This window comes from Salmo salar, chromosome ssa01 (assembly GCF_905237065.1).
Source record: "Salmo salar chromosome ssa01, Ssal_v3.1, whole genome shotgun sequence".
Taxonomy (NCBI): domain Eukaryota; kingdom Metazoa; phylum Chordata; class Actinopteri; order Salmoniformes; family Salmonidae; genus Salmo; species Salmo salar.
The window spans coordinates 8,148,790-8,171,853 of NC_059442.1; the positions used below are offsets into that span (position 1 = coordinate 8,148,790).

The 23,064-nt window shown below is 42.7% G+C and overlaps 1 protein-coding gene across 1 annotated transcript in view; it reads left to right on the forward strand.

Moving 5' to 3' along the window:
• The first annotated feature begins 2,664 nt into the window (after positions 1-2,664).
• Positions 2,665-23,064, forward strand: part of LOC106606698 (gamma-2-syntrophin) — an 84,341-nt gene continuing 63,941 nt past the window's right edge. The window contains exon 1 of the mRNA XM_045694316.1: positions 2,665-2,688. Within this exon, the coding sequence (XP_045550272.1) occupies positions 2,665-2,688 (24 nt within the window). The remainder of the gene's footprint in view (positions 2,689-23,064) is intronic.

The following is a 23,064-nucleotide window of genomic DNA, read 5'->3' on the forward strand; positions in this document are numbered from 1 at the left end:
TTGTCAACCAAGAGTCAAGACTAAACCAATTCACCTTGGTGGTGTGCAGACTGGTTTTATATTATTCTTAACGATTTTGCACAAACCATAAAAAATTGCAACAGTAAGTCTGTGAAACTATATATTCACAGTATTATGAATGAATTGTGGTTTATTTGGTAGCATTTCGTAGTGTGACTGATTTGACTAATTGCATTAGTACTGTACAAAGTTTGAGGTGTGCTATTTGATAGATTCCCCCGCTCCCCCTACCTCAGGCTTCCAGTGGGGAGACCTGAGGTCAACCTAACCCTGCTCCCCCTGCCTCGGGCTTCCAGTGGGGAGACCTGAGGTCAACCTACCCCCACCCCCTCCCCATCTCGTACTTCTGAGTGGGAGACCTTCCCAGGCAGTAGCCTGCCTAGCTCACAAACTAGAATCAGGGCGCCCACTTCGACAAGGTTAACTGACCCACAGTCCCACACGGTGACATGATATCATTGACATGAGGTGCAAATGAGCAATAGAAAACTGATCGCGCAAATGTCACTATTCCAAATGTTTTTTTGTGCAGGCGCCCCGTGCCGCCCTCGGCAAGATGCCACCCTGGGTGGCTGCCCATGTCGCCTATGCCTAAATCCGCCACTGCTCAATACTCAATACTGCGGCCCCCATCGTCGGATGGGGCCACAGTGTCTCCTGACCCCTCCTGTCTCAGCCTCCAGTATTTATGCTGCAGTAGTTTATGTGTAGGGGGGCTAGGGTCAGTCTGTTATATCTGGAGTATTTCTCCTGTCTTATCCGGTGTCCTGTGTGAATTTAAGTATGCTCTCTCTCTAATTCTCACTTTCTCTCTTTCTTTCTTTCTCTCTCTCGGAGGACCTGAGCCCTAGGACCATGCCTCAGGACTACCTGACATGATGACTCCTTGCTGTCCCCAGTCCACCTGGCCGTGCTGCTGCTCCAGTTTCAACTGTTCTGCCTGCGGCTATGGAACCCTGACCTGTTCACCGGACGTGCTACCTGTCCCAGACCTGCTGTTTTCAACTCTCTAGAGACAGCAGAAGCGGTAGAGATACTCTCAATGATCGGCTATGAAAAGCCAACTGACATTTACTCTTGAGGTGCTGACTTGTTGCACCCTCGACAACTGTGATTATTATTATTTGACCGTGCTGGTCATTTATGAACATTTGAACATCTTGGCCATGTTCTGTTATAATCTCCACCCAGCACAGCCAGAAGAGGACTGGCCACCCCTCATAGCCTGGTTCCTCTCTAGGTTTCTTCCTAGGTTTTGGCCTTTCTAGGGAGTTTTTCCTTGCATTGCTTGCTGTTTTGGGGTTTTAGGCTGGGTTTCTGTACAGCACTTTGAGAGATCAGCTGATGTAAGAAGGGCTATATAAATACATTTGATTTGATTTGTAAATCGCTCTGAATAAGAGCGTCTGCTAAATTACTTTTTGTTTTATGTCAAATGCATTATTTGTCACCATTATAGTGCAATTCATGTGTTGTGTAGTGGCTTTGCTGGTATGCATCTAAAAAAATGTTGAGTTTGCCCCACCAAGATTTACATGATAAAGTCCAACTCTACTGTAAATCCAGTGCATATTGAACGTTGAACACTACCGAAAGAACATTGGCAGTGAGGGGATATTAATAATTATTCATCATTACAAGTGAATGTTTTTCAAAAGTGAATGTTTTTCAAAAGAGAATGTTTTTCAAAAGTGAATGTTTTTCATAAAAAAAACGATCTGCCTTCCCATTTTAAAACTAGTTTGAAAATTCAAACATACATTTAATGGAAAATAGATGTTATATGTACCCAATGACGTGTGGTGGCAAGGAGTCAGCGGTGGCTGCTGATTGGCTGAATACCCGGGAAGCGAGATGGTTGGAGTTGTCAACAAAGCAGAGTGACAGAAATATGATGCCAAGTTTTCCAACTACCGGTAGTTTCTTTGAGAAGATGTATAAAACGATTTGCGCATTCGAACAACAGTATAAATACACTGAATCACCACTGCTGCACATGCTGCCACTGTTTTCAACAGATTAGATGATACTATTTAGCTGCCAGTTGATGAACGAACAGACGAGTGCACCAGGGAGAACAGTCATCACTAGTTATCCCAGCTATAGTCAAAGTCAGCCTATTTCTACAATTTTCCCTTAAAATTCCATTTTTAAACCTAACCTTAACCACACTGCTAACCTTATGCCTAATCCATAATCTTAAATTATAACCAAAATAGATCATTTTAGTTTTTATGAATTTCTACTATGGGTGTGATCTCTGCAAATTCAGAGTGTTGTCAGATTGTCTGTTTGTAAATTCAGAGCGTTTCGCTCTCGGAGCGTTTAGAGCGTTTAGCGCGTTTAGAGCGCACACTGGACGCTCTGGCCGAGCGTTTCGCTCTCACAACGGCAGTGATAACTGGCTAACCTTGCTTAACTTGTTAGCTACTTCCAGACACAAATGAGAGAACACCTCACTCTGACCATTTTACTCTCCCTAGCAGAGCTGGTTAGGCTGTTTTCATGTTATCCAGAGCGTTGGTGACTGTAACTGTGCTGCAGGCCACAATATAATTGCGCTTTTTTTTTTCTCCAACGTTTACCGACACTGGCCTTATTCAATGGGTGTTGAGTGTTTGTAAATTCATCAGTGTAACGAAGATGCTGGGAGTCGAGAAGCAGGTGGTGAGTTTAATAAAACAACGACGACAGATACAAACCAGGAGCCACATCTCGACATGAATCACATAATCAATACTGTCTGGGGAAGGAACCTAAGGGAGTGACAGATATAGGGGAGGTAATCAGTGAAGTGATGGAGTCCAGGCGACTCTCATAATGAGGGACAGGTGCGTGTAATGATTGTTGTCTGGACCAGTTGTTAGTAAACCAGCGACGTTGAGCGCCGAAGAGGGGGAGTGGGAGGAGACGTGACAATCAGTAATTCGGCGCTCTGGCACACTCAGACGAGAGTGCTCTGAACTCGTAGTAGATGGCCAGAGTGAATTTACAAACGCACCCTGTATATATATCCACTTTCTGTCTGTGGTAACTATGGAAACCAGGGAGAAGGCAACAAGCATTCAGATGCAATAAGTGAAAACAAATGTTCTAATTAAGGGTGCGTTCGTAGAATAACTGGTGAATTTACAAATGCTCAACACCTGTTGAATATGACCGGTGTAATTAAATTGTTGCCAGCAGCAAAGTTAGTCACCAACGCTCTGGATAACATGAAAACAGCCTAACCAGCTCTGCTAGGGTGAGTAAAATGGTCAGAGTGAGTTGTTCTCTCATTTGTGTCTGGAAGTAACTAGCAAGTTAGCCAGTTAGCTTGGGTGATTGACTGCCATTGTAAGGTCAGAACGCTCTGATCAAACCTTCTCCGCAGCCAGATTGTCCACTATGCGCTCTGAACACTCCAAGAGCCAAACGCTCTGAATTAGGAATGCCCAGAGCGCATTCAGAGCACACTGTGGCACTCCAGATTGAATTTACGAACACACCCTAAGTGATAATGCCTGAGAAGCAAACTGTGCCAATATAACCTCCAAACACCGGCTTCAAGGGCATTATCACTTTTATACAACGGGTTACCAACATATTCAAATAAAGATTGACATATTTGAATTAAAAACGCTATTTTGATGAATTTATTCATACTATTTCCATCATTCCACAAGATATTTTTCCGACACAAATCTAGAGTTGCTACCCAAGCCAGCTGGTCGTTCGTTCTATCAGTTCTGTATCTATGGACGCGACCCAGTCGTTCGTTCTAAATGTTCCATTGCCATACCGGCTGGCAACGTTCTTATCCCTTGCTTGCTAGCTAGCCAACTGTGGCGAACTTACAGTCATGTCAAAAGTGCAGCCAGAAAAACAGCAAAGTAGCCGCATTTGCATTTGTTTAAGCTGTTTTCTACTTACATTTATTTACATACATCCATACATCCGTATTTACATAAGTATTCAGACCCTTTGCTATGAGACTCGAAATTGAGCTCAGGTGCATCCTGTTTCCATTGAGCATCCTTGAGATGTTTCTACAACTTGATTAAAGTACACCTGTTGTAAATTCAATTTATAGGAAATTATTTGGAAAGGCACATGCCTGTCTATATAAGGTCCCACAGTTGACAGTGCATGTCAGAGCAAAAACCAAGCCATGAGGTCGAAGGAATTGTCCGTAGAGTGCCGAGACAGGATTGTGTCGAGGCACAGATCTGGGGAAGGGTACCAAAACATTTCTGCTTTATTGAAGGTCCCCAAGAACACAGTGGCCTCCATCATTCTTAAATGGAAGATGTTTGGAACCACCAAGACTCTTCCTAGAGCTGGCCGCCCAGCCAAACTGATAAATCTGGGAAGAAGGGCCTTGGTCAGGGAGGTGACCAAGAACCCGATGGTCACTCTGACAGAGCTCCAGAGTTCCTCTGTGGAGATGGGAGAACCTTCCAGAAGGACAACCATCTCTGCAGCACTCCACCAATCAGGCCTTTATATTAGAGTGGCCAGACAGAAGTCACTTCACAGTAGGCACATGACAGCCTGCTTGGAATTTGCCAAAAGGCATCTAAAGACTCTCAGACCATGAGAAACAAGATTATCTGGTCTGATGAAACCAAGATTGAACTCTGATAGAGCAGCTCTGATCTCACGTGCGGAAGTAAGCCGTCTGGCGCGAGAGACTCATTGGGGGAGGAGACTAGAGCCAGTTCTGACCCAGTTCTGACTGAACGGACACACATTTGAGCATCCCAATGTAACAAGTGTTGAATTTTATGTTGTATAATTGCACAAAATCTGAATAGTTTCCATGCCTGATATTACTGTACATGTTGTTGTCAGTGCCCTTTTTAATGTCGCACACTTCCTTCTCCTTCTGCCTTCCCCCTCATAAATATCCCCTGCCCCCTAACCTCTTCCCTGTCTTCTGTATCCATGTGGAAGAGGTAGGTCACTGAACTAGTCCCATGAAAATCAGAATCAAGCCTATATGTTAAAACACATTTGAGTTTATATAGTCAGTGATATTGTAATATCATGATGTTCTACCAGTATTTTGTGATATTTATGCATTTATGAACTTTTCATCCGTTGATTTGTGAATGTTGTACATGCTAGCTACTGTACCTTCTACTGTAGGCTACATGTTGTCATTGGGCTAGCATGGCCCCGTGTTAATCTGTACTTTAAAGAGGAGCTGGTGCATAAGGGCAGCACATTTTATTTATGGATGTTGTTTGTCTCTTTATCTGGTATGTCCTGTGTTTTTGTTTGTTATGATTTTTATACCCCCCTCCCCCCTTTTCTCCCAAATTGGTAGTTACGATTTTGTCTCATCGCTGCAACTCGCCAACAGAGAGACAACGTTTGAGAGTCATGCGTCTTCCGAAACATGACCCGCCAAGTTGTACTGCTTCTTATTAATACACTTCTCTTTTAACCCTGAAGCCAGCCGCTCCAATGTGTCGGAGTAAACACGTCCAACCGAAGTCAGTTTGCAGGCGCACGGCCCGCCACAAGAAGTCACTAGAGCAAGCCAACGAAATCATCCCGGCCAAGCCCCGCTGACGCTGGGCCAATTGAGCGCAGCCCCATGGGCTCACGGCTGGCTGTGACACAGCCTGGGATCGAACCCCGAGGCTTAAGTGGTGCCTCAGCACTGCGATGTAGTGCCTTAGACCGCTGTACCACTCGGGAGGCCCTTTGTTATGATATTTTTTACAATATTTCACTGTTAGTTTGCAAGTGTGTAACCGATGTGAAATGGCTAGCTAGTTAGCGGTGGTGCGCGCTAATAGCATTTCAATCGGTCACGTCACCTGCTCTGAGACCTTGAAGTAGTTGTTCCCCTTGCTCTGCAAGGACCGCGGCTTTTGTGGAGCGATGGGTAATGATGCTTCGAGGGTGGCTGTTGTCGATGTGTGCACAGGGTCCCTGGTTCGGGGTGAGGAGAGGGACGGAAGCTAAACTGTTACAAGTGCATGTCATGTACTAACTGTACGTATTGCCTGGCTGTAATTTATGAAAGTTGGCTGTACTGTACATTGCTATACATGATAAAAGTTGGCTAGCCCAACACCATAGGCTATACTGTACATTATTATACATGATGAAAGTTGGCTAGCCCAACACCATAGGCTATACTGTACATTGCTATACATGATAAAAGTTGGCTAGCCCAACACCATAGGCTGTACTGTACATTATTATACATGATGAAAGTTGGCTAGCCCAACACCATAGGCTATACTGTACATTGCTATACATGATAAAAGTTGGCTAGCCCAACACCATAGGCTGTACTGTACATTATTATACATGATGAAAGTTGGCTAGCCCAACACCATAGGCTGTACTGTACATTATTATACACAAGGAAAGTTGGCTAGACCAACACCATAGGCTGTACTGTACATTATTATACATGATGAAAGTTGGCTAGCCCAACACCATAGGCTGTACTGTACATTATTATACATGATGAAAGTTGGCTAGCCCAACACCATAGGCTGTACTGTACATTATTATACATGAGGAAAGTTGGCTAGCCCAACACCATAGGCTGTACTGTACATTATTATACATGAGGAAAGTTGGCTAGCCCAACACCATAGGCTATACTGTACATTATTATACATGATGAAAGTTGGCTAGCCCAACACCATAGGCTGTACTGTACATTATTATACACGAGGAAAGTTGGCTAGCCCAACACCATAGGCTGTACTGTACATTATTATACACGAGGAAAGTTGGCTAGCCCAACACCATAGGCTGTACTGTACATTGCACTATATTGTATTGTTATCTAACGAGACAACTGTTATTCTTAGCCTTGTCTACTGTATCCATGTGGAAGAGAGGAGTTGATGCATGAGGGCAGCAGAACATTTCATTTCTGGATGTTGTTTGTTCCTTCATCAGAATAAAAGATCACCTCCAACTCTTATCTTTAAGCCAATCAGAACACAACGCAGAGGCAATCTACACTGGTCAAACCAGGATGGTCCATTTGATTTGTACTGTTAGAATTTATGCTATGAAATCCTGCGAGTTCATTGGGGCAGTTCCCCCCCTCATAGAAAATAGCTGGCAAAATAATGTTCGCAAGGCCACGGAGCTGCTGCTGCTGCTGCTGCTGGCATTTACTGAGGGCCAGATTAGTAAGTAACTGAACAGCTTGCTATGAAAAATATATATTTGACAGGAAAAGGAAAATATACACTTATCACACTTTTATGACCATTTAAAACTTAATCCATGAATTATTTCATATATATTATATAGTTAAACTTTTTTTTGACCAATCACAAGTGGGGCACCACCCCTAATGCCCTAATGGGTGGGCCGCCGCTGCAAGGAGTGGAACCACAGCTAAAGACAGTGGTATTTAGACGAGTTTCCACCGCCACTTCTCACATCAATAGTTTTTTAGGAACAGGGTTGGAGAGCCATGCCTTAACCAGTTACAAAAATACTCATTCAAAAAGAGTTATTCAGAATTCCTCTTCCATAGAAAGATCTTACTATTTGCAATAATGGAAAGATTTTCTAGAGTTGACATGTTAGACTGTATTTTCACCTCAAGAATTGAAATGACATGGTTTATTTTCTTCAAACTGCAAAACAATAGCTTGTCCCAAGTAAATAGACCTGCTGACAGTGCTAATGAATCCCCCAATTTCAGAACCTCAGGCTGAATCAAACATATAGAATCAGAGACTACATAACTGTCTTGAGTATTGTGCTACATTGGTTGAAATGAGAGTATAGTGCCACATTTGTTGAAATTAGTGTTATCCATATCATGGACAGTTAGGCTGGAGAAGAGAGATCTTTTTCCATTTGAGGGTGAGGGAAATGTGGAAAAAGTAACAAGCCCCTCTGCTTATTCTAACCTCTAGGGTATTCTGAAAACGGTAGACTAGCGTACAAAGAACATATTGCAACTATATTGCCTGTACACCTTTCGAGAGAAGCACAGTGCTCTCTAACAAATACATTCTTAACAAAGTTTTTGTATGTTTTTTTTTTAACAACAATAATACAACAATACATCTGGTTTGTGGATTGAATGGATAAAATGAATTTATAGGTCTGTTGCAGAGAGTCTTGAAGTCTAGTTCTGCTCCCTGTATATTATCACAAAATCAACATGAATTTCTTAGAATGTAAATTTCAATCATGTCCTTTATTATTGAGAGGAATAATTTACAGGCCTGGGAGTGCTAGTGTATTAGATTAGACAAATTAGGCCTTCCACACAACTTTTAATCATGGGAAAACCAAATTCCATGAATTTGTATCCATTGTTTGTTTGATATTAAATAAATGCAATTTATTATAAACTAATGACAACAATAGAGTATTTATTTGATCTGGTTCAGTAGGCCGATAGATGATTAACAGGCTACTCCAGTAGTCCTATTGAATTGTAAATTAACTTAGTGTATTTATTTGGATGCCGAATTGGAGATAGTTTTATGACACAGAGATGAAAGAGTGAAAAACACAACGCATTGCTTTACCTCATTTGGACACAGCTAAAGTCAATCATGGAATGTTACATTTTTTGAAGGAGAAAATTAGTTCATAGCCTAAATTCTGCAGTGACAATTGACAACAGAGAATATGTGTAAACATGTTAATCCATAGGCCTACTGGACCCATCGCAATGGTTAAAAATAAGATGGGGGGAGGGAGAGGCAGCAGGTGAAGAAGACAACGTGCGGACTGTCCCGCGTTTCACCGAGTACAACGACAGAATGCAGTTAACAACGTAGCAGCGGAAGCTGTTTCAACCTCAATCATGGATTCACCTATCTGACACTGAGCTGTGCATTTGTTTTTCTCATATTTGCTATGTATTGCGTGACTATCTATCAGATCCATAATCACCGTCGGAAAATGTGACATAGCGACTGGAGACAGTGCAGTGTTGAGCGCGGTAGCCTGCCTACCTTCCTTATCTACTCTAGTTGCGTACAGGGGCTAGGCTATATGCTCGGTCTGTCCGTACGTTCGTGTGCCTCTTCCGGTGAATGGGACATCATTGAACGGCACTACTCGACTATTGTTGGATAAATGACTTCTGAAAGTCTCTTCGAGTTCAGTGGACAGAGCCAGCGGCTGTATGGGAAATGAATGTGCCCGGGAAACAGCAAGCTGAACTGTTAGAGCGACCAGCCAGCCTCTTGGTTCCAACTTGGGCAAGTAGAGGGTCTCCCTGCCTTCATTTAGCCTCTTAAAGATCCATTATGTTTAGTGTATTTAATCAGATATACCCCAGTTATGCTGTAAAGAGAAGGTCAGGTTTTAAACAGATGATCACAGGAGAAATTGAAGAAATATTGCAGTCATAGAACGTTTTTTTTTGTTTTGTTGACAATCAGTTCTTCCTTCATGCACTCATTGAGTTCCCGTATTGGATTACAACTACTGTTCCTACATAGGCTTGTGTTTATCATTAAGTATTATACACATGTGTTTTAAAAAAAATTAAATCCCAGCAAGGCTACTAGAATATGTAATCTAATACCAATATAGGCTAATATAGAAAGCAGCAAGACTATTTACCACACATGAGTTATTATTGTGTGGTTCTGGTTGAGTCTTATTTGAACATAAAATTACTTTAATTGAATATTAAATATTTGTACATTTTTATTACAATTGTATTTACAATTTTCACATGTTGTCAAGAGTGGGATGGTATGAAGAATGCCTACACTGACATATTTTACCTATTAGTTGTGGTGCAACACGTAAGTTCATGATCTCCCATCTATGTAAGTTTGAGGTTGGCCCTAAGCCTATTAGAATTTTAAATACATTTGGTAGGTGTTTATTTGTCCTATTATATTTGTGCTATTTCACACGCGTGTATTAATATGTGTGAATTGGAAATGTTTTTTGTTGTTGCATATCCCATGGGGTCACGGCCAGGGATCAGCCATTATGAACGGTGACCCTGGAGATATTAGGGTTAAGTGCCATGCTCAAGGGCACATCGGCAGATTTGTTTTCACTTTGTCAACTCGAGGATTCAAACTAGTGACATTTTGGTTACTGGCCCAGCGCTCTAACCACTACACTCTTAGGGGGGAAAAAAAGGGTTCCAAAAGGGTTCTTTGCAGAGGGATAGGTTTATACCAAGAACCATTTTCATATGTAGAAACCCTTTTTGGAAGACGAGGGTTCTTTGCAAGGCAAAGGGTTCAACCTAGAATCTTTCTCATCCTGAGAACCCTTTTTGAAAGAAATGGTTCCCCAAATGGGGACAAACAGAAGAACCCTATATGGCTTTACTAAGCACCTCTTTTTATAAGAGTGTGGGCTTCCTGCCGTCTCCATCTTGGGTTAGCCTAACATGCTGACCAAACCGGCTGCGTTGTGTGTGCGAGCGTGGCAAAAATAAATGTACACATGCATGTTATTCAATCATTTCATCCAAACTGCTCCCGGGTGTCTGTGTAGCCAGGCGCTAATATAGAACTTGGTTCTATTCTAATTTAGCCCGCTTGACATGCTGCAAGTCCTGCCTCTCCTATTTACTCATTGGTTTTTACCAGCATATACCCACGTGGGTAATTGAAAGATGAACAAGGTCCACACTCCAGTCCAGTTGGTGGACGATAACGCACCTTTTAAGTTGGTTGCCAACCGCCATATAAAATCCACAGAAGAAGAAGCTGAACGAGGAGAGATTAATTAAAGAAAAACAAACTAAAAACTAACTAGGTTTCCCCTTTTTATCTGTGGATTAATTGTCGGAGTAGAGAACACTTTTATGTGACTCAAATACGAGTCAAAATTCTCAGTTGGTTTTGGTATTTTAACATGTGAGGATATGAACAGGTCTGGTGGGGTTAGACAAAACCGACGTGAACGCGCCTGGTGGGGTTAGACAAAACCGACTTGAACGCGCCTGGTGGGGTTAGACAAAACCGACGTGAACGCGCCTGGTGGGGTTAGACAAAACCGACGTGAACGCGCCTGGTGGGGTTAGACAAAACCGACTTGAACGCGCCTGGTGGGGTTAGACAAAACCGACGTGAACGCGCCTGGTGGGGTTAGACAAAACCGACGTGAACGCGCCTGGTGGGGTTAGACAAAACCGACGTGAACGCGCCTGGTGGGGTTAGACAAAACCGACGTGAACGCATCTGGTGGGGTTAGACAAAACCGACGTGAACGCGCCTGGTGGGGTTAGACAAAACCGACGTGAACACGCCTGGTGGGGTTAGACAAAACCGACGTGAACGCGCCTGGTGGGGTTAGACAAAACCGACGTGAACGCGCCTGGTGGGGTTAGACAAAACCGACGTGAACGCGCCTGGTGGGGTTAGACAAAACCGACGTGCGCATGATGGTGCACGCAGATTCACGGGGGCGGAGCCGGTTTGGTCATCATGTTAGAAAAGGCAGAAAGAACACTAGGCACATCTGACATTTTTTTTGCAAAACAAGACTCTGAAAACAGTGTGCACCTTGCATAGACCTAAAACAGTGTGCACCTTGCATAGACCTAAAACAGTGTGCACCTTGCATAGACCTAAAACAGTTGGCCATACTAATAATAAGACTAGTGTGTATTTGTTGTCAATGGACTTGGTTCACTCATAGTGGATGCAGGTCTGATTTTATAAACTATGCCCAATTATTATTTTTTTTGCTAAATTATTGTCGAAAGAGCTGATCTGATTAATCAAAAGACCGATTTAGTGGAAAAAGATCAGAATTGGGCTGCCTGTGTAAATGCAAGCCATTGTCCCTGACATCGAGGTTCAGTCTGATATCTCCATCATTGGTCCCCCCTCTCCTTCCCCGTGATGTTAAATGACTCATGCAATGTACATGTTTTCAACTTGTTAATAACTCCCCCGATATTCTTCTGTTATTGAAAGTGAATTTCCCTCATTTTTGTTTGCTATAGGTGAAATAACCCTTCAATGTCAGAAAGACCTGCAGACATAAAAGTTGGATCTTTGATGTTAAAGGTAGATATGACGTAATCATAAGTAGCAGTAAGACTTCCGACATAAACATGAACTGCGTTTACACAGCCAGCCCACTTCTGATCTTTTTCCACTAATTGGTCTTTTGATCAATCAGATCAGCTCTTTTGCCAGTAAAAGATCAGAATGGGCTGCCTGTATAAATGCACCAAGAGAGAGTATGAAGTAAGAGGTTAAACTCATTAGCATTTCTTGTCACGCAGCTGTCACGTTGCATGACGGAGTGAATTCCTGTGAGTGAATACATGCTCAGAAGCGTCACTGAATGTATCTTGAAGCCCACAGACAAGAAAATAGATTGTTAGATAAGGTTATTATTTACTGGTGAGCAAACCCTTTTAGTCAGAAATAATTGTCTTCTGTTATGAATCTCAGTAATGATTCAAAAGTATTTTTCACAAGGTGTTCAACCATTTGTCTTCTTCCCACGGGATCAACAGCCTGTATTTCCACAGTTGGGTCTGGTTTTAGGATGATTACATCTGTATCCCTTTTTGTCAGCAAAATCATTTAGATATGCTGTACACTGAGTCGACAAAACATTAGGAACATCTCTTTCCATGACAGACTGACCAGGTGAATCCAGGTGAAAGATATGATCCCTTATTGATGTCACTTGTTAAATCCACTTCAATCATTGTAGATGAAGGGGAGGAGACAGATTAAAGAAGCTTTGAGACATGAATTGTGTATGTGTGCCATTCAGAGGGTGAATGGGCAAGACAAAAGATTTAAGTGCTTTTGAACGGGGGTATGGTAGTAGGTGCCAGGCACACCGGTTTGAGTGTGTCAAGAACTGCAACGCTGCTGGGTTTTTCACTCAACAGTTTCCCATGTGTATCAAGAATGGTCCTCCACCCAAAGGACACCCAGCCAACTTGACAACTGTGGAACACGTTGGAGTCAATATGGGCCAGCATCCCTGTGGAACACTTTCGACACCTTGTAGAGTCCATGATCTGATGAATTGAAGCTGTTCTGATGGCAAAAGTGTGTGTGTGTGGGGGGGGGGGTGCAACTCAATATTAGGAAGGTGTTCCTAATGTTTTGTGCACTCAGTGTAGATTTGCAATCAATCAAATGTATTTCTAAAGCTCTTTTTACATCAGCAGATGTATCACTTCAGTTACATTCTCCAAGGACTGATCACCCATTCTGAGGTATATTAAGGCCTAGCAGTATCTGTACTATCAAACTATGTTCTAATCTGCCTTCAGGATTGGGTCTTTTCAGTTATTATTCTTTATTTAAACACCTCCTTTGATTTACGCTGTAATGAAAACTGTGAGGTATTAAAAAAAGCATGCACCCCCTCCTCCTTTTAGCATGGGCAGCAGAAAGGTAATTACACCCCAGTGGAGTGTGAAAGTCGATGGAGTTGTAGCCAGGAAATCAATCAGGCTTTAATATTAAAACAAGTCAGTCCTGCTCTAGTATCTGTTTTGAAAATGTCATATCCAGAGGCACCTTGGTGACTTTTCCCTGCCTCTATTATACTGGTTGGAAGCAATGCAATCTCAACCAGATAATGATTCTCCTATTTTTCCTATTAGACCGGCTTGATGATACCTATTTAAAATATTGTCCTGAGATGTTTACTTAGTCAATTAAAATGCAACTCCTCCGTTGCATAATTATTAGTGCCCCAACAATCTTTCGTTGACATTTTCATTTTGATCTAAGGCAGGGACCTCATGAATTTTAATGATGTCCCATGCATTTCAAAATGAGATTTTCTTTTTCTTTTTAAAAAAAAATCTGCCTCGCCTCCTTTAAAATCTGGCATTTCGTAAGTGCATTTTCCACCAGATTCTACTGATTTGTGTAAGACCTGTTTAACTTTGCAGTCATACTGCAGTTGATTTGTAATTATTATTACAATTATATTTACTATAAATCATTATGCTGGATTGTATTCTCCTTGAATTCCTGAATGGTCACAAGCAGTCAAATGTACCAGAAATAGGTGTACTTTTGACAGCCCCCGATTGCATTACAAGTTAGATATTGCCTTTAAAACTGAAGCAGCAAATTTATGCTTGGCACTCAACTGAGCATCAATTTGCTGACATTATCCCTCAAGGGTAGGTTTAAATGACCTCCAACCATTTATTCTTCAAGGGTAGGTTTAAATGACCTCCAAGCAGAGGGAAGCTGCCATGAGAACTTGATCTGTGTTGTTTTTCATCCTCGGCCTATATTCCATTGACTTCATTTTTGATTCCACACTGAAAGATTGTTAAAGGGAAACGGATGAAAGACCAAGCCTGACAAAAGCACTGATTGTGACACCTGCCAAGAACACCCAGTATTTGTCTTTTATCCATATCCTTTTGGAACTGATCATTTCTATCCATTGCTGCATGTGGACTATGGACTCAGTAGTACTGTTCTGTAGTCTTGTACTTGTTCCATTTGACTTCTAGGTGATTACTGCTATACATGGTGCTTCAGTTCTATAATCAATCAGTAATTCTGGAATGTTTCTGCTATTTCTAAAGTAATGCAACACGATTGGTAGCTACCTGGAACCAAGTGGAACATGGGGATGTTTTTTTGTTGTTGTCAATTAATCTCAGAAAACATTGAAGTGTTATTTACTATGAGATTATTAGGTCATTACCGTTTTAATAAATCGTTATTAAGTAACGTTGTAAGTAGTGGTCTGTAAAATAAAGTGTTACTGAAATTACCCTTATTAGCTGACCCATAATGCATTTAAGACAATTTACACAGACGTTTAAACAAAAAAAAATTATTCAACACTGTATTCATTTATGACACTAGTGTGGGAATGTTTGGCAGAGGATATTAGTTTTATGTCATAATAAGTCTCACAACCTTGAATCCTGAAGGCCATACATGTAAGACCAGAGTTACCATGAATCCTGAAGGTCATTACTATAAGACCAGTGTTACCATGAATCCTGAAGGTCATTACTATAAGACCAGTGTTACCATGAATCCTGAAGGTCATTACTATAAGACCAGTGTTACCATGAATCCTGAAGGTCATTACTATAAGACCAGTGTTACCATGAATCCTGAAGGCCATGGAATATAAGACCAGTGTTACCATGAATCCTGAAGGCCATCAATGTAAGACCAGTGTTACCATGAATCCTGAAGGCCATCAATATAAGACCAGTGTTACCATGAATCCTGAAGGTCATTACTATAAGACCAGTGTTACCATGAATCCTGAAGGCCATGGAATACAAGACCAGTGTTACCATGAATCCTGAAGGCCATGGAATATAAGACCAGTGTTACCATGAATCCTGAAGGCCATCAATATAAGACCAGTGTTACCATGAATCCTGAAGGCCATGGAATATAAGACCAGTGTTACCATGAATCCTGAAGGCCATGGAATATAAGACCAGTGTTACCATGAATCCTGAAGGCCATCAATATAAGACCAGTGTTACCATGAATCCTGAAGGCCATGGAATATAAGACCAGTGTTACCATGAATCCTGAAGGCCATGGAATATAAGACCAGTGTTACCATGAATCCTGAAGGCCATCAATATAAGACCAGTGTTACCATGAATCCTGAAGGCCATGGAATATAAGACCAGTGTTACCATGAATCCTGAAGGCCATGGAATATAAGACCAGTGTTACCATGAATCCTGAAGGCCATCAATATAAGACCAGTGTTACCATGAATCCTGAAGGTCATTACTATAAGACCAGTGTTACCATGAATCCTGAAGGTCATTACTATAAGACCAGTGTTACCATGAATCCTGAAGGCCATGGAATATAAGACCAGTGTTACCATGAATCCTAAAGGCCATAAATGTAAGACCAGTGTTACCATGAATCCTGAAGGCCATCAATATAAGACCAGTGTTACCATGAATCCTGAAGGTCATTACTATAAGACCAGTGTTACCATGAATCCTGAAGGCCATGGAATACAAGACCAGTGTTACCATGAATCCTGAAGGCCATGGAATATAAGACCAGTGTTACCATGAATCCTGAAGGCCATCAATATAAGACCAGTGTTACCATGAATCCTGAAGGCCATGGAATATAAGACCAGTGTTACCATGAATCCTGAAGGCCATGGAATATAAGACCAGTGTTACCATGAATCCTGAAGGCCATCAATATAAGACCAGTGTTACCATGAATCCTGAAGGCCATGGAATATAAGACCAGTGTTACCATGAATCCTGAAGGCCATGGAATATAAGACCAGTGTTACCATGAATCCTGAAGGCCATCAATATAAGACCAGTGTTACCATGAATCCTGAAGGCCATGGAATATAAGACCAGTGTTACCATGAATCCTGAAGGCCATGGAATATAAGACCAGTGTTACCATGAATCCTGAAGGCCATCAATATAAGACCAGTGTTACCATGAATCCTGAAGGCCATGGAATATTTAATTTGTTTTTCACCACCCACTCCCCTGGTTTCTCATGTGGCTGTTTCTCTCCCCTGGTTTCTCATGTGGCTGTTTTTCTCTCCCCTGGTTTCTCATGTGGCTGTTTCTCTCCCCTGGTTTCTCATGTGGCTATTTCTCTCCCCTGGTTTCTCATGTGGCTGTTTTTCTCTCCCCTGGTTTCTCAATTGGCTGTTTTTCTTTCCCCTGGTTTCTCAATTGGCTGTTTCTCTCCCCTGGTTTCTCATGTGTCTGTTTCTCTCCCCTGGTTTCTCATGTGGCTGTTTTTCTCTCCCCTGGTTTCTCAATTGGCTGTTTTTCTTTCCCCTGGTTTCTCAATTGGCTGTTTCTCTCCCCTGGTTTCTCATGTGGCTGTTTTTCTCTCCCCTGGTTTCTCATGTGGCTGTTTCTCTCCCCTGGTTTCTCATGTGGCTGTTTCTCTCCCCTGGTTTCTCATGTGGCTGTTTCTCTCCCCTGGTTTCTCATGTGGCTGTTTCTCTCCCCTGGTTTCTCATGTGGCTGTTTCTCTCCCCTGGTTTCTCATGTGGCTGTTTCTCTCCCCTGGTTTCTCATGTGGCTGTTTCTCTCCCCTGGTTTCTCATGCGTCTGTTTCTCTCCCCTGGTTTCTCATGTGTCTGTTTCTCTCCCCTGGTTTCTCATGTGGCTATTTCTCTCCCCTGGTTTCTCAATTGGCTGTTTTTCTTTCCCCTGGTTTCTCAATTGGCTGTTTCTCTCCCCTGGTTTCTCATGTGGCTGTTTCTCTCCCCTGGTTTCTCATGCGTCTGTTTCTCTCCCCTGGTTTCTAATGCGTCTGTTTCTCTCCCCTGGTTTCTCATGTGTCTGTTTCTCTCCCCTGGTTTCTCATGTGGCTGTTTCTCTCCCCTGGTTTCTCATGCGTCTGTTTCTCTCCCCTGGTTTCTCATGTGTCTGTTTCTCTCCCCTGGTTTCTCATGTGGCTATTTCTCTCCCCTGGTTTCTCAATTGGCTGTTTTTCTTTCCCCTGGTTTCTCAATTGGCTGTTTTTCTCTCCCCTGGTTTCTCATGTGGCTGTTTCTCTCCCCTGGTTTCTCATGTGGCTGTTTTTCTCTCCCCTGGTTTCTCAATTGGCTGTTTTTCTTTCCCCTGGTTTCTCAATTGGCTGTTTCTCTCCCCTGGTTTCTCATGTGGCTGTTTTTCTCTCCCCTGGTTTCTCATGTGGCTGTTTCTCTCCCCTGGTTTCTCATGTGGCTGTTTCTCTCCCCTGGTTTCTCATGTGGCTGTTTCTCTCCCCTGGTTTCTCATGTGGCTGTTTCTCTCCCCTGGTTTCTCATGTGGCTGTTTCTCTCCCCTGGTTTCTCATGTGGCTGTTTCTCTCCCCTGGTTTCTCATGTGGCTGTTTCTCTCCCCTGGTTTCTCATGTGTCTGTTTCTCTCCCCTGGTTTCTCATGTGGCTATTTCTCTCCCCTGGTTTCTCAATTGGCTGTTTTTCTTTCCCCTGGTTTCTCAATTGGCTGTTTCTCTCCCCTGGTTTCTCATGTGGCTGTTTCTCTCCCCTGGTTTCTCATGCGTCTGTTTCTCTCCCCTGGTTTCTCATGTGTCTGTTTCTCTCCCCTGGTTTCTCATGTGGCTATTTCTCTCCCCTGGTTTCTCAATTGGCTGTTTTTCTTTCCCCTGGTTTCTCAATTGGCTGTTTTTCTCTCCCCTGGTTTCTCATGTGGCTGTTTCTCTCCCCTGGTTTCTCATGCGTCTGTTTCTCTCCCCTGGTTTCTCATGTGTCTGTTTCTCTCCCCTGGTTTCTCATGTGGCTATTTCTCTCCCCTGGTTTCTCAATTGGCTGTTTTTCTTTCCCCTGGTTTCTCAATTGGCTGTTTTTCTTTCCCCTGGTTTCTCAATTGGCTGTTTTTCTCTCCCCTGGTTTCTCATGTGGCTGTTTTTCTCTCCCCTGGTTTCTCAATTGGCTGTTTTTCTTTCCCCTGGTTTCTCAATTGGCTGTTTCTCTCCCCTGGTTTCTCATGTGGCTGTTTTTCTCTCCCCTGGTTTCTCATGTGGCTGTTTCTCTCCCCTGGTTTCTCATGTGGCTGTTTCTTCCCTCTGGTTTCTCATGTGGCTGTTTTTCTCTCCCCTGGTTTCTCATGTGGCTGTTTCTCTCCCCTGGTTTCTCATGTGGCTGTTTCTTCCCTCTGGTTTCTCTTGTGGTAGTTTTTTTCCTTCTGGTTTCTGATATGGCTGTTTTTTTCCCAATGGCATGCTAACAGCATGTTTGATAGTACCAGGTGGGTGCTCCTTGTTCGGCAATGGAGGACCAATACCCACTGAGGAGAGGGTCCTATGGAGGAACTGACCGTCAGAGAAGTAGATGTGGTGCACTGATGAAGCGCTCCGGGCCTGTATGTCAGACAGTCTTCTCTCTGGCTGTGCCATCGATGCCCCCCTCCCTCCACCGAAGCTACACTGCCTTTCCAATCCAATCTGCCTCAACTCCAAGCCTTTCATCCCAATCCAAATAGAAACATTTAATCTCCATTTGTTGTTTGTTGATTTAGCTTTTTAAAATGTAACCTTTATTTAACTAGGCAAGTCAGTTAAGAACAAATTCTTATTTATAATGACGGCCTACCGGGGAACAGTGGGTTCACTGTCTTATTTAGGGGCAGAATGACAGATTTTTTTTATCTTGTCAGCTCGGGGATTCGATCCAGCAACCTTTCCGTTACTGGCCCAACTGCCGTCCCGATGCACCTTCAGATTCTTTTCTGTAATGAAATACAAGTTAAAAGGTCCAATGCAGTCTTTTTTTATATCTCAATATCAAATCATTTCTGGGTAACAATTAAGTCCCTTGCTGTGATTGTTTTCAATTAAAATGGTCAAAAAGAAACAAAAATAGCTTCATAACAAATTTCTCAAGCAAGAATGTATTTAGGACTGTGTCAGAGTATGGAGGGGAAAACTGAAAACTAGCTGTTATTGGCAGAGAGGTTTGGAACTCTTTCTTATTGGACTATTCATTAATTTACTTCCTGGTGATGTCACTAGGCAGGCCAAAACTCCATCCCACCAAAACAGGCTGAAATTTCAGGTGGTCATTTCAAACAGCTCTTACACTAAAATGACATTATCAAAATGTTCACAATTTCACAGTATAATTCCAAACTTATAGTGTGGAAATATATATAAAACACAGGACGTTATTGATTACGGTATTGATTGCACTGGTCCTTTAACAAAATTATTTTTTTATTAAAACAACATTGTTTATTAGTATCATATCCAGCCACCACAGATGTGATTGGCCAGTTGACAGTAGTTAGGGAGCTTAATGAAGCTCTATTGGCATTTTGGGGTGGCAGCGTAGCCTAGTGGTTAGAGTGTTGGACTAGTAATTGAAAGGTTGCAAGTTCAAATCCCCGAGCTGACAAGGTACAAATCTGTTCCTAGGCTGTCATTGAAAATAAGAGTTTGTCCTTAACTGACTTGCCTAGTTAAATAAATGGACTTGATAGTTTTTTTTTATTTGTCAGAAGTGGTTTCTCATGTGGCTGTTTTTAAAGGGACATTTCATATTCATTATCTCCAGCAGCACCACCCCAAAATCAACGTACAGTACCAGTCAAAAGTGTGGACACACCTACTCATTCCAGGGTTTTTCTTTTCTTTTTACTGTATTCGACAATGTAGAAAATTGTAAAAATAAAGAAAAACCCTTGAATGAGTAGGTGTGTCCAAACTTTTGACTGGTACTGTATGTGGAAATGGCGCGGTTGTATGTTTTGTAGTAAAAAAAATAAAAAAATTCAATGACATCAACCATTTAGTAATTTATTTTAAAAAAATGCACACTGACGATGCACACCGACGATGTCAACTGAAACACCTATCTTCCCATATGTTTTTTTTTTTACTACAAAACATAGAAACACGCCATTTTCACATCATGTTGATGTTGGGGTGATGCTGCAGATTATGAAAATGAAGTAGAATTTTTTTTAAATAAATTAGACTTGCGCAATGATAGTGTGTGGTCCTTTTACTACGACTCTGGAAACCATGCAGTTTATTCATCTACAGATGAAAGTACACGGTGATGAGCTTGATGCTCTTTTCGAATAAATATCGAAAGGTTCTGGTGACATGATACTTGGCTGCCGTTTGACAAATAAAAATAATCTTATTCATAATAATCTCATCATGTCGCCTATACTCACATTACACTATGAGTGCGAGCTGTTGGTTAGAGCACAGTGCCAAGACCAGAGTGGCACATTACACTACACTATGAGTGCGAGCTGTTGGTTAGAGCACAGTGCCAAGACCAGAGTGGCACATTACACTACACTATGAGTGTGAGCTGTTGGTTAGAGCACAGTGCCAAGACCAGAGTGGCACATTACACTACACTATGAGTGTGAGCTGTTGGTTAGAGCACAGTGCCAAGACCAGAGTGGCACATTACACTACACTATGAGTGTGAGCTGTTGGTTAGAGCACAGTGCCAAGACCAGAGTGGCACATTACACTACACTATGAGTGTGAGCTGTTGGTTAGAGCACAGTGCCAAGACCAGAGTGGCACATTACACTACACTATGAGTGCGAGCTGTTGGTTAGAGCACAGTGCCAAGACCAGAGTGGTACATTACACTACACTATGAGTGTGAGCTGTTGGTTAGAGCACAGTGCCAAGACCAGAGTGGCACATTACATTACACTATGAGTGTGAGCTGTTGGTTAGAGCACAGTGCCAAGACCAGAGTGGCACATTACACTACACTATGAGTGCGAGCTGTTGGTTAGAGCACAGTGCCAAGACCAGAGTGGCACATTACACTACACTATGAGTGCGAGCTGTTGGTTAGAGCACAGTGCCAAGACCAGAGTGGCACATTACATTACACTATGAGTGAGCTGTTGGTTAGAGCACAGTGCCAAGACCAGAGTGGCACATTACACTACACTATGAGTGTGAGCTGTTGGTTAGAGCACAGTGCCAAGACCAGAGTGGCACATTACATTACACTATGAGTGAGCTGTTGGTTAGAGCACAGTGCCAAGACCAGAGTGGCACATTACACTACACTATGAGTGTGAGCTGTTGGTTAGAGCACAGTGCCAAGACCAGAGTGGCACATTACACTACACTATGAGTGTGAGCTGTTGGTTAGAGCACAGTGCCAAGACCAGAGTGGCACATTACACTACACTATGAGTGAGCTGTTGGTTAGAGCACAGTGCCAAGACCAGAGTGGCACATTACACTACACTATGAGTGTGAGCTGTTGGTTAGAGCACAGTGCCAAGACCAGAGTGGCACATTACACTACACTATGAGTGAGCTGTTGGTTAGAGCACAGTGCCAAGACCAGAGTGGTACATTACACTACACAATGAGTGTGAGCTGTTGGTTAGAGCACAGTGCCAAGACCAGAGTGGCACATTACATTACACTATGAGTGTGAGCTGTTGGTTAGAGCACAGTGCCAAGACCAGAGTGGCACATTACACTACACTATGAGTGCGAGCTGTTGGTTAGAGCACAGTGCCAAGACCAGAGTGGCACATTACACTACACTATGAGTGCGAGCTGTTGGTTAGAGCACAGTGCCAAGACCAGAGTGGCACATTACATTACACTATGAGTGAGCTGTTGGTTAGAGCACAGTGCCAAGACCAGAGTGGCACATTACACTACACTATGAGTGTGAGCTGTTGGTTAGAGCACAGTGCCAAGACCAGAGTGGCACATTACACTACACTATGAGTGTGAGCTGTTGGTTAGAGCACAGTGCCAAGACCAGAGTGGCACATTACACTACACTATGAGTGTGAGCTGTTGGTTAGAGCACAGTGCCAAGACCAGAGTGGCACATTACACTACACTATGAGTGAGCTGTTGGTTAGAGCACAGTGCCAAGACCAGAGTGGCACATTACATTACACTATGAGTGAGCTGTTGGTTAGAGCACAGTGCCAAGACCAGAGTGGCACATTACACTACACTATGAGTGAGCTGTTGGTTAGAGCACAGTGCCAAGACCAGAGTGGTACATTACACTACACTATGAGTGCGAGCTGTTGGTTAGAGCACAGTGCCAAGACCAGAGTGGCACATTACACTACACTATGAGTGAGCTGTTGGTTAGAGCACAGTGCCAAGACCAGAGTGGTACATTACACTACACTATGAGTGTGAGCTGTTGGTTAGAGCACAGTGCCAAGACCAGAGTGGTACATTACATTACACTATGAGTGAGCTGTTGGTTAGAGCACAGTGCCAAGACCAGAGTGGCACATTACACTACACTATGAATGCGAGCTGTTGGTTAGAGCACAGTGCCAAGACCAGAGTGGCACATTACACTACACTATGAGTGTGAGCTGTTGGTTAGAGCACAGTGCCAAGACCAGAGTGGCACATCCGCTATATAACGCAACGCATCTAGTAACAGAACCATAAGAGAAGTGGAAAATGCGATGGAAACCTATTTAACTTGTCATTTTTATTCGGTACATGGAATTTGAAATGCAAATATATATATATATATTTTTTTTTTTATGTGCGCTACGTCATCACGCACAGCCTTTTATCCGCAACAAGTACATTTGACGGAAGCGCATCTCTGGTGGGAAAATGCATGTATTTTTTTAATGAGG